The following is an 18,342-nucleotide window of genomic DNA, read 5'->3' as shown; positions in this document are numbered from 1 at the left end:
TGCCACAGGACGTTTCCTTGCGTCGATCATGCCTCTTTCCCATGCAGGACCATTCCCATGATTCCAAACTTCGTCCGCTAAAGTAAACTGCCTCTCTCACTTAGAGGAGTCTTGCATCCAGCACTGGCATGTCTGATGCCATTTTACCCTCCTGCCTGCTCCAGGAAGATTACATTTAACCTGGTGTGGAGTCTTCTCCTCAATAGCAACTCTGCTGGAGCTATCACTGTAATTGTGTGAAGGGTAGTCCTATAATCAAACTGGAACTGAGACAGTTTTGTATCAAGTCAAGCTGTAGGCTGTTTCTTTAAGCCTACCTTCAAAGTTTGGATAGCTTTTTTTGCCAGACCATTGAACGATGGATGGTAGGGAGCTGTCTTTATATTTCGAATGCCATTCAAGTTTAGGAAATACTCAAGTTCCCTGCCGTTAAGTGGTGGCCTGTTGTCTGTAACTAACATTTCCGGGAGTCCACGTATTGCAAAGGATGCTCGCAGCTTTTCAGTCATTGACCCAGTGTATGACAAGTGAACCCTATGCATGTCCAACCTCATTGATTGGGCGTCCAAAATGATTATGGACACTGAGCCCATGAAAGGCCAGGCATAGTTGATGTGTAACCGAAAGCAGATTTTACCCAGCCATTCCCATGAATGTAGGGGAGTTGCTGGCCATAATTTATGTTGACACTCTGGGTGCTGCCCCACCAACACAGCTATGCCTGGATATAATCCTGGCCACTGGACATAACACTTTCATTTTGGAAAACACTGGAGGTCCTGGAAGGGTTCGGCCAGTGTCTGGCTGCGAGCTTTGCTTGGTGCAATCATTCTTGCTCCCCATAGTAATATGCCGTCTTCTACGGTGATCTCATGTTGCTGGGTCTAGAAAGGTTTCAATTCTGCTTGTGATTGTCTTTTTGTTTCCCTCATCACACAGCCGTTTTAGTTTTGCCAGGATGGGATCTTATTGTGTCCACAGTTCAATATTGTCAGCAGTGACCAGAAGGGTGTCTAGAAAGCTTAAAATCAGAACAGACTCTTCTAATGGCAGCACCACCAGCATCTGATTTTGCTACTTAGCCTCCCAGATGGTATTTCATCTTGTAATCGTACACACTTAGAATAAGATTCTACTGCTGAATTTGACCTGAAGCTGTGAGCAGCACAGGCCTTCCTCTTTGAGTAGACCTCGCAAGGATTTGTGGTCTGTTACTATCACAAATTTATGTCCATGATGGTTAAAAAGAAAGATGACTGCTAAACTTTACTTCTTTATACAGTCTTAGAGAGGTACAGCACGGAAACACCCCTTGGTCCAACCCGTCCATACTGACCAGATATAATCTGAGTGTATTTTCATCTGGCATCAGCCAAAGTCTGGGGAACATAAGCTCTCGGGTGTGCCTCTCCACTGGGTCACACTTGGGATCTCACTTGGGATCGCAAAGTACCAACACCTTAGACAACAATAGATACTTCTTCCCTTCCCTAAAAGCTACATAGCAGGTGTGGGGATGCCAGGATGGGATCAATTTACATGTGAATTTTCCATAATAATTCACCAACCCAGGGAAAGACCTAAGCTCCGGTACAGATGTTGGAGCTGGGGCACCTTTGATTATTCTCACTTTATCATCCAATGGGTGTAACTCAAGTCTTCTCGACTCTGTAGCCCAAGTAGGTCACATTTTTCCCGAAGGTGTACACCTGCCTTGGAGAAATCTATAAGCACTATGTCCAAGCTCTCCAAGTGCTCTTTATTGGAGTTGTCTTTCCAGTTATTAGCAGATCATCCAGATAAATAGCGACCTAGGGTCGACCCTGTAAAATGATTTCTATCATCCCGCTGGAAAATAGCACAGGCTGATGATTCCCCCAAAAGGCAGTCACATATACTGGTACAAACCCTATGGGTATTAGTTGCAGCATACTTCTGGGAATCCTCATTTCAATGCAACTGCAGGTACATATGGCTCATGTCCAGCTTCATAAAGGACAGCTCCCCCCTGCCAGTTTTGCATATATAAGCTGTTTCCGCGAGAGTCTGGGTATTTATCCAACTGCAAAATGTGGCTTACAAGCATTTGATTGAAATCCCCACAAAAGACAAACCAACCCATCGGGCTTCCCAATTGCTACAACTGGTGCTGCCCATTCCACAAAGTGGACTGATCTGATGATTCCTTCGCTTTCCAGCCTTCTGATTTCTGCCTCTTCTTTTGCATGTAAGGCAAATGGCAACAGGCAGGCTTTACAGAATCAGGGAATTGCTTCCTGATCAACATGTAAGGTGGTCTTGGTCCCTTTGATAGTCCCTCGACCTTCCTGAAAAAACATCTAGATATTTAATTAGGACTTCACTCAGGCAGCCATTTTCTAATCAAAAAATGTTGAAGTTGAATATTTTTCAACTAATTTCACCCCATCAAGCTTGGGCCCCAGCCTATTACTATAATCAATAGTAACTGAACCAGCTGTTTGTCTTAAGAGACTGGAACCAAAGCTTTATCCTTAATCTGCAGGGGTTCCCCAGTATAGGTTCTCAGGTTGGCCAAAGTCTTAAGGGTTGGAGTCTAGAGTGAATTTTGGCAAAGACTGATTCTGCAATCACTGTTACAACCACACCAATCTCCATTCAAACTGAGTGACCATTTAACCAAACATATATTTTGATTGGTTCTGATTTGCATGTTGCTAAGCAATTTAACTATTCCAAACCAGCTATGGATGGACGTTCCAAGGTGTGCACTCACTTCAATTCTGGCCTATGAGTTCCCTTATTCAGTTCAGGCCTAATGGGCCTCTTTTGCTGTCTCGAGCCCACATTCTAGCAGCAACTACAAAAGCCTGCCAGACTGGATCTTCAAGAAAATTTTAACCATTATGCCGAGGCTTGTTTTTGGTTTGAGGGTTTTATTGTGGGCAGATCCAGAGTCCCTCTGTTTGCAATTTGTCCTGAGTGAGGCTATCCAATTGGCTTCTCCCAAGCTCAGTCAGACTGACTAGGGTACCCACTTCTGTAATTCATAAGCTCTACTTGCCTCATTTTCTAATGACAAAGGCAGTTGTAGCACCTGTTTGAAGTCTAATTAGACTTCAACTAGTAACTTCAGCTAGTAAGTGCTTTTGCATGGTTACATCATAAATCCCACATAACAACGGTCTCTCAGCATCTCCCTTAGGGTTAAGCCAAAATCACATGCCTCTGCCAGTCTTCTTAACCTCGTCAAAATTCCCAACACTGATTCCCTTGATTCTCGAACTCTGAGAAAAATCGATAGTATTTCAGAATTACAGAAGGCTTGGGTTGTATAATTGCTTAGCTAAATCTGGCAATTATTGAAAGATCTTAGTATCTGGCTCCTCCAGAAAAGTTTGATCCCTAATATGCAAAAAAGCTGTGGGTCCACAAGCTGTCAGGAGAATTCCTCATTGTTTTTGTCTGCCCCAATGTCAATTGCCCAGAAAAATAATGCATTCTTTCCACGTACTGGGCCCAATCTTCGACAGCAGGATCGAACAAGTCAAGCTTACCAAATTGCAGGATGATGCCAGAAATGCTTACATCAACTCAAAGACTACTGTTGTGAGTGAATCTCTTCAGGGATGTGTTTTCTCTTGTCGTCACTGAATTAGCTCCAAGAAGGCTGGTATCCCATCACCAAGCCGCCCTTTTCTTATAGTTGCGTAATACATGACATTGACCAAGCTAGCTCAGAGCCAGATCCTAGAGCGAGCAGAACTCCTGTTTACATCTGTCAGACAGGACTCCCTCATCCAATCAGGGAACTTCCAATTAACTTCTGCCTCCTATTAATACACAAGATCACCAACTTCCCGGAAATCATCCATTTAACATTCCTGTAAAATCTAAACTATCAGGCATCTGGAGTTCAAGTAACATGTATACAGGATTGTGCATACTCTTCATGAGACACTTTCTGGTCATGTTTGTCAATATAACACACATTCCATTAAAATGTTGAAATTAAGGCTGTATTCACCCACATTTTTCTACCCTTATACTATTCTACTACACAAATATTTGCAGGTGACCCAATTGTTAATGTGATTTTGCTTCTGAGATGCTGCAGGCACACCAATGACCAATTCTGAACTTCTCAAACCTCTTTTGAGCATAATGCTCAGGTATTATATATTTAAAATTCATTCATTCATAGGAAACACACTAGCTTTCAGAGCGTCGCTCCTTCATCACTACCACCTGACGAAGGAGTGACGCTCCGAAAGCTAGTGTGCTTCCAATTAAACCTGTTGGACTATAACCTGGTGTTGTGTGATTTTTAACTTTGTACACCCCAGTCCAACAACAGCATCTCCAAATCGTTCATTCATAGGATGTGGGTTTGACCAGTTGGGCAAGCATTTATTGCCCTAGGCTAGTGTTATGAAGATGTGGGTGTACTGTATCTTTAAGAGTTAGAAGATAGAAGGAATATGTGATAGCACCAAGTGTTCTCAAAAAGGTAACAATGTAACACTGGGTCAAAAGCTAGATTAGCTGCAGTATATTTGGTGCAGGTACACCCACAATGCTATTAGGGAAGAAGTTCCAGGATGAAATCTGTACAGTCTCCTGCTCCAATAAGTTCCTTAAATTGGCCACTCTGATTCACAACTGGGATTTGATTCATTAGTTGTGGAACCACCTAGTTCTGTTGGCCCCTTACTGCTTGTTTTATCTGGCACACAATTAGTCCTGTGTTATAGCTTCACCAGTTATCAACTCATTTTTAGGTATGCCTAGGCTGCACCTAACATGCCCTCCTAACACTCTTCATTTAACCAAGGATGATCCTCTGGTTTGATGATAATAGTAGAGTTGGGGGCACATGGGACATAAGGTTGCAGACTGTGTTAAAATACAAATCTTCTGCTACTGATGGCATTAAGCACCTCATGGCTGCCCGATCTTGAGCTGCCAGATCTGTTTGAAATCGATTCAATTTAGTACAGTGGTAGTACCACCTAACACAATGGAGGGTGTTTTTAATTTGAAGATTATTTTATCTTCACAAGTACTATGCAGTGGTCATTCTTATTGATACTGTCATGAACAGATGTGTCTGCAAAAGGCAAATTATTGATGAGGTAAAAACAATGACTGCAGATGCTGGAAACCAGATTCTGAATTAGTGGTGCTGGAAGAGCACAGCAGTTCAGGCAGCATCCAAGAAGCAGCGAAATCGACATTTCAGGGGCTTTTGCCCGAAACGTCGATTTCGCTGCTCCTTGGATGCTGCCTGAACTGCTGTGCTCTTCCAGCACCACTAATCCAAAATTACTGAGGTGGTCAAGTATGCTTTTCTCTCTTATTGGTACTCCCACCACCTGGCCCAGACCCATTCTAGCAGCAATGGTCTTTAGCAATGGACTAGTTTGGTCAGTAATGGTATTGCTGAGCCATTCTTGATGATAGACATCAAAGTCCCCTACCCAGAGTACATTCTGCATTCTTGCCACTCTGCGATTCCTTCAACATGGAGGAGTACTGATTCATCATCCTTAAGTTATGATGTATGTTAATTAGTAATTCCCATGTTTGACCTAATGCCATGACACTTCTAGGATACACTGATTCCATTATCAATATAACGGACTCCCAGAGCAACTCGCTTCCAATTGTATAACACTGAGCCACCATTTCTACTGGGTTTGTCTTGCTAGTGAGACAGGAATGAAGAAGTGATGTCTGCAACATTTTCTGTAAAATATGATTCACGAGTATTACGGTGTCTAGCTGTTGCTTGACTAGGTTATTGAGTCAGCTCTCCCAACTTTGGACTAGGTCCCAAAGATTAGTAAGGAGGACGTTGCAGGTTGACGGGCTTAGAGAGTGACGTCAGGTGGTCCATTCAGTTTCATTCCTTTGAGATGCTGCAGCGGTTAGATACAACTGGCTGACTTGCTAGGCCATTTCTGAGGACATTTCAGAGTCAATTACATTACTGCAGGTCTGGCAAAACAAGGAACAAAAGCTGATATCTGTCTCAAAAGGACATTAGCGAACCAGATGGACAATCAACAATGACTTCATGGTCATCACTAGATATTTAATTCCTGATATATTTTTGATTCAAATTCCACCACCGTCTGTAGCAAGATTCAAATCTGTGTTCTAGGGCATTACTCAAGTCACTGGATTGCCTCACCCTAAACACTTTAAAATACTTAGTCCACATTAAGTAGTCCCCAAACGCAGAGATCCTGAAAGCTCCTTTTCATACATTCAGCTCCAATCCCTATCTTAGTGGTGCTACATATTGATGGTCACATTTCCCTCACCACACTCAAAAAGGGGCAGCGTGGTGGCTCAATAGTTAGCAGTTCTGCCTCACAGCACCAGCCTTGGGTGGCTGTCTCTGTGAAGTTAGCACATTCTCCCTGTGTCAGTGTAGGTTTCTTCCGGGTGCTCTGGCTTCCTCCCTTAATTCCAAAGACATGCAAGTTATAGAGTCATAGAGATGTACAAATTGACCACGCTAAATTATTCAGAGTGTCCAATGATATGTAGGTTAGGTGGATTAGTTATAGGAAATGCAGGGTCATTGGGATAGAGTAGGTGCTGAGTCTGGGTGGAATGCTCTTTTGAGAGTCAGTGAGGACTTGTTGAGCTGAATGGCCTGTTTCCACACTGTAGGGATTCTATGACATAATTCTATGATGTGATAAATCCTGTCAACACTACTGTACGGTTGCATAGATTTTCTAAATGCTGATAGAACTGAGAATCTTAACCCAAATATAATTTGAATCCCTTTCTCTCCCCTGAAAAAACTAAATTTCACCAATTTTCTCACAACCAAAAGCCAAAAACTTTCCTCCTTCCCACCAACCTACCCACCCCATTCACCATACCATTTCTGCAACATCTGACATGCTTACTTATATTCTCATCTCCATCATCAATGCTCTGGTTCTAGTCACAAATAAAACAACTATGCTCATGTCTCTGATATAGCCCTCATATCTTCTCCCTTTGTCCAAAGAATGCAGACCTGAACAGATCTGGTGGACAGCCACCATAAATGTTATGAGTTGACTTTTGAAGCCCTAAAAAGATCTTTGCAAAAACAGAAACAAAAACAGGATTGATTTATTGGGTATAAATGACCAGAATGGGTGGTCAACATTTGAAGTGTGAAAAAAAACTGGTGATTCGTTTTAACTTTGTGTAGCATTATTTATTGAATAACTCAATGCTACAATGACACCTCTAAACACAACAATTGTTTTTAAAGCCTATCAAATTCATTGCTTCCATATTGAATGCAAAGAGCTCCTAAAATTCTTTCCAAGTCCCAGCTAAGGCATTATTGTAAGCATCCTACTCTGGCATTTTAGTTTCAGAATCATCCTTCCAGCCACTAAATTGTATGCTCCACATTTTTTTGATCTACTGCCTGTCTGGGCACTAATAGCATCCTATGATTTGATGATTAAACCATACAAAACATTAAGCAGAACGACATTTTCCTTTATTGGTCAGAGTACTGAGTACAGGAGTTGGGGGGTCATGTTGCGGCTGTACAGGACATTGGTTAGGCCACTGTTGGAATACTGCATGCAATTCTGGTCTTCTTCCTATCGGAAAGGTGTTGTGAAACTTGAAAGGGTTCAGAAAAGATTTACAAGGATGTTGCCAGGGTTGGAGGATCTGAGCTACAGGGAGAGGCTGAACAGCCTGTGGCTGTTTTCCCTGCAGTGTCGGAGGCTGAGAGGTGACGTTATAGAAGTTTAGAAAATTGAGGGGCATGAATAGGATAAATAGACAAAGTCTTTTCCCTGCGGTCAGGGAGTCCAGAACTAGAGGGCATTGGTTTCGGGTGAGAGGGAAAAGATACAAAGGAGACCTGATTCACGCAGACGGTGGTATGTGTATGGAATGAGCTGCCAAAGGATGTGGTGGAGGCTGGTACAATTGCAACATTTAAGAGGCATTTGGATGGGTATATGAATAAAAAGGGTTTGGAGGGATATGGGCCGGGTGCTGGCAGGTGGGACTAGAATGGGTTGGGATATCTGGTCGGCACGGACGGGTCTGTTTCCATGCTGTATATCTTTAGGACTTCTTTTGGTTTTTCATCAACCATCCACCTATTTCATTTGGTGCAAATATGATCCTTGAAAGGCTTGTTGATGCAGATATCCAAAGGTTGAAATCTTGATGTAAGACCTCCTGGTTTGACTACCATGTATGTGTTAGTTTTTAGTAAGCGCCTCTTCATATCATCGATCATATGGGATCCATAAGACCATAAGACATAGGAGCAGAAGTGGACCATTCAGCCCAGTAAGTCTGCTCTGCCATTCAATTAGATCATGGCTGATCTGATAATCCTCAACTTCACCTTCCTGCCTTAACCCCATAACCTGTGATTAGATTAGAATAGTTAGAAATCTATCTCACCCTTGAATATACTTATGATTTGGTCTATGGTTCTAGATTTTCCCACAAGAGGAAATAACCTCTCTGCAGCTACCAGGTCAACCTCATAAGAATCTTATGTCTCAACAAGGTTTCCTCTCATTCTGCTAAACTCTAATGAGTACAAGAATAATCTGCTTAACCTCTTGTTATAAGAGAAATCCCTTCATACCTGGGATAAACCCTGTGAACCTTCTCTACACTGGTTCAAACATTAACATATCTTTCCTCAGGGCGGCACGAAAATTGTTCACAGTATTCCCAGTGTGTTCTGACTACTGCCTTACATAATTTCAGCAAAACCTCCATATTTTTATACTCCATTCCCTTTGAAATAAAGGCAAACATTCCATTTGCCTTCCCCATTCCCATTTAACCTGGACGCTAGCTTGTTGTGATCCATGCACTGGGATCCCCAGACCCCTCTGTGCTGCAGCTTTTTAACAGTCTTTCCTCATTTAAATAATATTAAAAATTAACAGTATTTTGCAGTTGTATGTCCCATGAATAAGAGATATTGTTTACAGTGGTAAAAACAAGGACTGCAGATGCTGGAAACCAGATTCTAGATTAGAGTGGTGCTGGAAAAGCACAGCAGTTTGGGTAGAAAGCAATCAAGAGTGTGGTGCTGGAAAAGCACAGCAGTTCAGGCAATATCAGAGGAGCAGGAAAATTGTCGTTTCGGGCAAAAGCCCTTCATCAGGATCCTGATGAAGGGCTTTTGCCTGAAAAGTTGATTTTCCTGCTCCTTGGATGCTGTCTGAACTGCTGTGCTTTTCCAGCACCACTCTACTCTAGAATATTGTTTAGTGTCTACTGGAATAATTATTCCACACCTTTTCAATGCGTAGCTTGTCTCCATCCTCATCCATTCATACACCGTCATGGAGTTGTACACAAGATCCTGTAGGGAGTTTCATTTTCAGCATGGTCCTATTTTTGAAAACTACCACAGGCTTTAAGTTTGCTTTGTCGGTGGTGCAGGTTAGCAGGCCTACAGCACTGTTCAAATGAAGCTTAATGAAAGCTGGAGGAAAAGCCACACATCTTTCAGTTAGGCACTTTACAACCTTCCAGACTAAGCAAAAGTTCAACAACTTCAAAATATAATCTCTGCTCCACTTTTCTTTGCTTGTTCCACTTCTTTTTCAGGCAGTAGCATACCTGCTCTTAGGATCTGGAAGACAACAGTGGGCGGCACGGTGGCTAGCACTTCTACCTCACAGCGCCAGGGACATGAGTTGGATTCTAGCCTTGGGCGACTGTCCATGTGGAGTGTGCACATTCTCCCTGTGTCTGTGTGAATTTCCTCCAGGTGCTCTGATTTCCCCCCCACAATCCAAGATGTGCAGGTTAGGTGAATTAGCTGTGCTAAATTGCCCATTGTGTTCAGGGATGTGCAGGCTAGGTGCATTAGTCAGGGATAAATGCAGAGTAGTAGAGGAATGGGTCTGGGTGGGTACTTTTCGGAGGATCGGTGTGGACTTGTTGGGCCAAATGGCCTGTTTCCACACCACAAGGATTCTATGAACATTTCTATCATTCAAATTCTCCCAATTTTCACCTCACCATAAAACTTCCTTTTGTTATTTTCCTAATCACACCTTACTCGAAACCTATTACATCTACCTGTTCCCAGTTATGGTCATCAATTTGACTTAGATATTCCAATGGTCAGAAAGTCACCACAGCTGCACAGTCTAGAGTTGCAGTTCAGGACTATGTGAAAGACTAGACGTAGCTAACGCAAAGGGAATTACCGGGGAAACTGAAAATTCTGCTGTGTGATTCCAGTGTCTACAGCACCTCATAATAACCTCTAATGTCAGAAAATACAGAGGGTCCCAACTCACTTAAGCTTAATAGTTAGCCAAGCAAAAATCGGATTATTTAAAATCTACCTCCTGAATAACTGTTAAAATGACCATGAAGGTCAGCAAGTAATCCCTCCAACTACATACATAACATTCCCCAATTCAATCCAATCTACTGGGCATGAAGCTTGTTCCAGCCCCTCCAAAACCCCCCACCCTGACAACCACTACCCTCCTCCAGGAACCCAACCAATGCATATCCCCTCCAACCCACTAAGTTGGAACAAATGGCCTAGACACTCATCCACTTACCCCTGCTCCCTACTCTCACACTTATTCTTTCAAAGTATATGTCAAATTGTCTGGCTGTGCTGGTGAACATTTAAAGCACAGAGCATAGCACACTGATTGCTGGAAAAGGGAGCATGGTTTGGATGATGACCCTCTTCCCTGATTGTTGTGAGAATTCCTGGATAGGCCTCCGTGTGTTTTTTTTGACTGCAAGCTTTTTTCAGGAATTTCCAAAGTAGAAATCATTTCACTATACCTACATTGTTTTTACATGATCACAAACAGAAATAGAGCTTCCAACCTGACCAGAATTTCCGGGTCATAAACCCTGTTTCTCTCTGCAGAGATCACAATAATCTGCTGATAATTTTTCATAGAAACTGAAGATAGGATTTTACAGTACTTTTGCTTTTGTTCCAATCTACAGTGTGTTTCGTTCCACAATGCATATAAGTACAAATTTCAGAAATGTTCATCATTTTACCAATGTCAGCCAATGCCTAAAGATAATTACTGGTGTCGAAATATTCTGGTAATGCACTTTAGATCAGAAAATATCTGCTGAGTTTTAAACTTGATGGAACTGACTGTTAAATCTTTTCAGGAAGTAATGGAGCTTTTATTCAGATTGCAACATATGCTATTGCAATCTAAACCACACTGAAACCTCATGGCACATTTATAGATATGTCAACAGCAACATCCTGCTCCAGGAAACCAAATCACCTAATTCTTCAATAAAAAGAAATATTGCAGATGCTGAAACTCTGAAACAAACACCAAATGCTGGAGAAACTCAGCAGGTCTGATAGCATCTGTGCAAAGAGAAACATAGTTAATGCTTCAAGTCTGATGTAATGCTGAAGAAGAACATTAACTCTGTTTCTCTCTCCACAGATAATGTCAGATCTGCTAAATTTCATTAGCATTCTGTGTTTCCTTCGTAGGATTGTTCTCTCATTTCCCTTCAGGCAAGCAAAGGTCTCATTTTAAATGGGTTTGGAGATGAATTTGAATGATTTATTGTCACTTGCATTTTACAGAGAATATCACAGTAAATAATACAGTAAAAGCTTCAACTATCACCACAATCTGGTGCCATTTTGAATAGATGAATAATAAAATAAAAGTTAAATTGACAGAGTCCATCTTTGTTCTGCCATCTCCTCCATGAATCCTGAGCCGGCTCACCAGCAACACAACACCTGCACTGCCACTCCTCCTCCATCTCCACACTGCCATCTACACTGGACCCATCATCATAGCAGTCACCACTTTTTAGGCGCCATGTCTTTCCTGCTGGGGACACCTTGCTGCCGAGTCCCATACTGAACCACACTCACCCTGCAATCAGGAGTCCCCAGCTCCACTCCACCTCACCCAGAACCAGGAATCAGGAGTCCCTGCCGCAAGCCTACCATGACTGCAATCAAGAGTCCCTGGCTCTGTTCCTGCCTTGATGATGCCAGGAGTTCCCTTTCCAGGCACAGCTTGCTGCCCCTACTGCAGCCTCAAACACATCAATACTCAGTGAATAGAGACTTTCTTTTCCACTGTATTATAAATCAAATTAACCATAACCGGTCAGGCAGCATCTGAGGATGTTAGGCCTACCGTTCCAGGGAGCATCCGTGAGGTCCTTCCTGAGGTGTGGGGCCCAAAACTGGACACATTATTCTAAATGGGGCCTAACCAGAGCTTTATAAAGTCTCAGTAGCACATCGCTGCTTTTACATTCCAACCATCTTGAGAATGCCTCTTGAGATAGATGCAGCTTTAAGGTCAATCTAAAGTTACAGCGCCTACATTTTTGATTAAATTGATCTAAGACATTAATGCTTCCAAAGCCATCTAGACTGGATGGAAATGTATTTTAAAAAGTCAATCAAAATTTGTCTGAGACTATGTTTTCTTCGATCTCTTAACCTGCTACGAAACATTGGTTGGAAAGATGAAGACATCTGTTCAGCTTGTACCACAAAGTCAACTCCTGAGTCATAAACTTCATGCTTCTGCCCTGCAACTATCTGAGGCTAAACTGGACTGTTCATGAACTGTGTCATACGCGATCACCATTTCTAATCTTCCACAGCCTCACAATGTTCCAAAATATCTGCACCTCTATTTCTGACTTCTTCAACATCCTTTATTTTAACTATACCAATGATGGCCATGCCATTAGTTGCATGGCTATAAGCTCTGAAATTCCCTCCCTAAACTTGTCCACCTCTTTTAAAATATTCTTTAAAACATACCTATGATAGAAATTTTCATCATCTATCCAAATATCTTTTTTTTTATATTGTATTTTGTTTGATAAGCCTCCTGTGAAGAACTCTTAAAGGCAAGTTGTTGTAATCTTGTACATTTTTCCCTTCTAGTATTTATACAATTACATTTTCAAAATTACTACTGAATTTACTTCTACCATTTGTTCTGGTTCAAAGTCAATGAGCTAGAATGCAAAGTATTAAAAAACTGAAATGCTGGAAAAATTCAGCTGGTCTGAGCAACATCTGTGGAAAGAGAAACAGAGTTAACATTTCGAGTCTGATGTGACTCTTCATCGGAAATGCTGGAGTGTTAGCTGAACACACTGATGAATAAGAGAAAGGGAGCAGTGTCCAGATAGTTTGCTCAACTACATATTTCAGTCAAACATATTTTTTTAAATTTCTTCACGGAATGTGGGTGTTGCTGGCTAGGCCAGCATTTATTGCTCATCCCCAATTCTCCTAGAGATGGGGTGGTGAGCTGACTTCTTCAACTGTTGCAATTCCTTAGTTGTCAGGACAGCCACAGTGCTGTTAGGAAGGGAGTAGTACAGGTCTGTATTTTTATGTTCACATTTCATGTTTTCCAGCGTTTCCTTTTTCACTGATTTCTCTAACCCATCCTCTATTACTCAAGATGCTCTCTAATTCTCTCTCCTTCTAAATTCTTAATGGAATAGAATTTTAAATACTGGTTATCATACGGGATCATGCTTCTTGTATTGAGGAGGGGCATCTTTCAGTACCTAGCATAGCCAAATAACTTGCTAATTCTAACTGAATCATCAGTACGTTTTTAGGCATAAATCCATTGTTTAGAAGAATGCAAGGTGATCGTTTCGAACCATGCGAGATCTTGCTCAGGTGGTTTCCACCAAAAATCATTCATAAAATGGAAGATAGTTTAAAAGTCTTCCTTTTAAGATAGAGATGAGAAGAATTTATGCATCCAGGGATTATTGAGATTGTGGAATTCTCTGACCCTTGAAGGTACTGTAAACTGAGTCTTTTACACTTACTCATGATATGGTTAGACAAATTTTGGATTGATCAGGGACTGAAGGATTATTGAGTGCAGAGAGTCAAGTGGAGATGAGGCCACAATCAGATCAGCTAAGATCTTATTGAATGTTGGAGCAAATTAAAAAAGGGCCGGATAGCTTACATTGTAATTTATTTAATCCTCATACCCTTGCAATTTTTGTTAGTACGTGTAAAGATATGCATCACATTCAAGACTCTGAAGAAAGATGGCTCTGTAATGAATCAATTTATCAAAAGACTATCCTCTGAAAAACATCCGTTAGCCTAGAACTTGAGGTAAAAATATTCCAACAGCATTACTGAAGCATAAATTGGACTGCAACTTCACATACACACAATTAAATGTAAAAATCAGAAAAATCAAAATCAGTTGTCTGAGCTGCCCTGTTCCTCTATAGGTTTCATTACAATAATGAATTGCATTAAAGACTCAATGGTGCAACACACAGAATTTAGGTTATATAACCAATGAACTGATTGTATACAGTTAAGAGTTTGACCATTTGAGTATGTCTTTTTGTTAAATGTCTTAAATACATCTTAATTATTGCCAAACAACCTACTAGCTTTGAAAATTAACTTCCATCTGTGTGGAGCTCTCATTCCTTTAGATTTTGTTGTTGTGAATTTAAACAAAAAAACTTTTTTTTGTCTCATCTCTCTTAATTTCATACTTTTTCCTTATACATTAATTACCACTTAATTAACTATTCTAACCTACACTTCCTGATTCAGAATACATGCTCCAGTGAGAATCCACAAGTCCCATTCGTTAATTAGACACACCACTCTTTGTCCAGTTCAGACATGTCCCAAATTTCAGCTGAGGGCACTGCACCAAAATGGCTTTCAAAATACTGCAAGAAATTGTACAAAAGCCCTTAGAGAATCTGTGGCCAAACGTAATGAAAGGCTAACACTGTTTGCTCACTGCTAATCACAAAATCAAGGCCATCCAATATGTCTTCATACATAAGTTTCAAGCAACTGAACTCATTTAGCTTTCAAGGGATTAAACAACATTAGGACACAACAATTCTCACCTGATGAGAACAAAATTAATGTCTCAAATTCCACAATATCGTTAAATCATATAGCAGCTCAACGGTAATTAGGGATGGTCAACAAATACCGACCTTGCCAGCAGCACTAACATCTACATCAATGAATAAAAGGAATCCTTATTATAATGAAATCAATTAAATTTAAAGTATAAAAGGATGCCATTTGGCCCATCATGTTTGTACTGTCTCGTGAAAGAGCTACCTAGCTACTGCCATTCAGCAGCCATATCTCATAAACTTATCATAATCGAACTACCTCTACCATTGTTTTGTTCCTTAACACAGTAAAACCTGTTCAACTAGGTGAAAGTGGGTATTGCAAATGCTGCTGATTCGAGTCTAGATTGGTGCTGGAAAAGCACAGCAGGTCAGGCAGCATCCGAGGAGCAGGAAAATCGACGTTTCGGGCAAAAGGCCTGCATCAGGAAACCTGTTCAACTGTCATTAGTTAGGAGTGACATATATTGATTTAGTATGCAATGTCAAGCGGCTTGCAATCTGCATCATTTCTCATCATAAATGTCACTTCCAACACAAGGGCGATCTTGACAACATTTAAACATCACTTTACCAAATAAAAAACTGTGCGTTTCATCAAATTGTCAATGGGTTAAGTACGAAAACAATAATCTTGAACGGAACTGAAATTCAATTGTTTGTCCCAAACGTGCCCATATCATGATTTGGATTTTCTTTTGCCTCAAAAGATGATAATTTGCCCTGACAGTTAAGAATAAGGCGCCAGCGCTGCCACTGCGTTAAATCGCTGTCCTTTGCAGCACAGAGTGAGACTGGGGAATTAACCCGGGTGCAGACACCTCGGCCCTGTCCTGAGGAGTCACCTTCAGCGTCCTGGGACACTGCAAACTATCCTCGGACGGTTGGTGCTGGCAGTTCAGAGCTGCCTGCAGGCCTAGGCCCCGAGCCCACAGCCGCACTTACCCCGGGGAGAGGCAGCTCACAAATCGGGTAAAACACCAACCTTCACACGGGTAAAGGATACAGCTTAAAGCCCTTCAGAATCTCCTTAGCCCTGTCTTCCTTCGAAGACATTGCAGTCCTCCCGATCCTTCTCTGATAAATCGGAACAAAGGGATTAAAGCGATTAATGTGAAAACAGGAATATCTGTAAAGTCAATAAATGTAAAATCGAGCAACAAGCTGATTATCGCCACAGCAACGCTCGGCTCCACCGCGGCCAAACCCACCTCCACCTCCGGTAGCCAATCAGGTTCGCCAGCCGGCGCCACCCTCTGATTGACATGTGGATTGACCAATCAGATACGGGATAGCTGCGGATTAGCCATTCATCAGAGGGGCTCACCCCAGAGAGGCGGGGACCGCCGCAAAGATGGGGATGATTGGTCTATTTTGCTGTCAATCGCAACTGCAACTGATTTTAGCTACTGTCCTCCATTTATGATTAGGAGGTGCTGGGGTTGGAATGGGGTGTACAACGTTAAAAATGACACAACACCAGGTTATAGCCCAACAGGTTCCAAACAAACTTGTTGGACTATAACCTGGTGTTGTGCCATTTTTACCTTCGTCCTCCACTGAGGGTATTTTACTGGAGAAGTGACTCATTGAATTATCTCACTGCCTTGTATTAAACTTGACAGTGGTCTTACTGGTTAGGTCAGAGATTGGAGATGGTGTCACCAGGATGTCCAACAGTGGAAAATATGAACAAGCAATTAATTTATTGTTGATAGGAAGAGGATTAGGCTCCTACGTCAATAACATTTGCAGTGCTATCCCTATATCTGTTGATATAATTTGTACTTTTTACGGCCTACTTGGGTAGCACTGTAAATGGAGCCCTGCTTTCCTGGAGTCATACCAAAGGTTATTTTTTGAAAAGTATAATTTACCTGACTTTCAGACCAAGGCTGAAAGAAAACACAGACCAAGTTTCTGTCCTAAACAAGAACTGTTATTTATTATAAATAGAGAGGTTAATATTGGCATATACAAACAAAATCTAACCCTCTTATAAATGACTCTTTATACATACAGAGACAAATAACTATGGAAAACAGATTATTGGCAGAGGTAAAGCAAAGCTGGAAGACCAGTTCAGTAGTCTTTGCTTTCTGGTTCCAATATTCAGATTGGAAGATTCTTCACTTAACTAGAACCTTGGTGATCTGCTGTCTTTCTCTGGAAGTTTCTAATGGTTTGCTATTAAGATAATATATGGACCCAACATCCTTGGCCTCAAACCAGTGTGAAATAAGAATGGAACCTTTTTGAAATTCAGAGAAAATACAGTCAACAATGGAGAGAACACTTCAAAACACTCCCAAACCATGATAAAATCAGAGTTGAGGACAAATTAAGGAGACCCCCAACTTCCCAGCGAGGATAATTTTGGACTACCGTCTACTGTGGCATAAATTGAAACCACTAGTAACCACATGATGAATGGTAAATCTACTGGAGTGGACAGGGTTCCAGCGGAGATTTTCAAACTTGGAGAAGCAAAGCTTACATGTCATCTCCAAGAACTGTTCCTGAAAATCTAGGAAAAAGAAGAAATCTCTGACAATATCAGGGATGCTGCCAATACCACTGTCTTCGAGAAAGGAGACAAAGTGAACGTGGAAACAACTGAGGAATCTCTCTACTCTACATTGCTGGGGAGATTATCACCTGAATATATACTAAAGCACTTTCTCCCAGTCTCTGAAGAAATCATTCCAAAAGCCAGTGACTTCCGACCAAACCATGGAAATATGGACATGATTTTGACTATTCAATGACTCCAACAGAAATACCAGGAAGAACACCAACCATTTTGCTTGGCCTTCATTGACCTGAGGAGAAAGTGAGCACTGCAGATGCTGGAGATCAGAGCTGAAAATGTGTTGCTGGAAAAGCGCAGCAGGTCAGGCAGCATCCAAGGAGCAGGAGAATCGACATTTCGGGCATGAGCCCTTCTTCAGGAATGGAGGACTTCCCAATTCCTGAAGAAGGGCTCATGCCTGAAACGTTGATTCTCCTGGCCCTTGGATACTGCCTGACCTGCTGCACTTTTCCAGCAACACATTTTCAGCTCTTCATTGACCTGGCCATGTTTTTTGACTCATTCAGTCAGGAAGTGCTATGAAGATAAAAGCAAAGTACTGCGGATGCTGGAATCTGAAACCAAAAGAGAAAATTCTGGAAAATCTCAGCAGGTCTGGCAGCATCTGTAAGGAGAGAAAAGAGCTGACGTTTCGAGTCTAACTGACCCTTTGTCAAAGCTTAAAAAAAAGGGAGAAATAGGGAGGTATTTTACCAGGTTGAGAGAAGGTGAGTTATGGCTCCAGAAGCAAAGGTAGCAATAAAGAGATGATTATAGGGAGATTAGTAGCTGTGAATGACCAAGGCTGAAGCCAGTGCTGTGTGACAAAATATGTG

General features: G+C 41.6%; 1 protein-coding gene across 2 annotated transcripts in view; it reads right to left on the bottom strand.

Annotated features, from left to right (window-relative positions):
• Positions 1-16,143, bottom strand: part of pde6d (phosphodiesterase 6D, cGMP-specific, rod, delta) — a 64,338-nt gene extending 48,195 nt beyond the window's left edge. For both annotated transcript variants that reach the window (XM_043702245.1, XM_043702246.1), the window contains exon 1: positions 15,941-16,143. In XM_043702245.1, coding sequence (XP_043558180.1) covers positions 15,941-15,990 — 50 coding nt within the window. In that variant the 5' untranslated portion in view covers positions 15,991-16,143. The remainder of the gene's footprint in view (positions 1-15,940) is intronic.
• Between the last annotated feature and the right edge of the window lie 2,199 nt (positions 16,144-18,342).

This window comes from Chiloscyllium plagiosum, chromosome 13 (assembly GCF_004010195.1).
Source record: "Chiloscyllium plagiosum isolate BGI_BamShark_2017 chromosome 13, ASM401019v2, whole genome shotgun sequence".
NCBI classification, from domain to species: domain Eukaryota; kingdom Metazoa; phylum Chordata; class Chondrichthyes; order Orectolobiformes; family Hemiscylliidae; genus Chiloscyllium; species Chiloscyllium plagiosum.
This window is presented reverse-complemented; position numbering and strand designations above follow the sequence as displayed.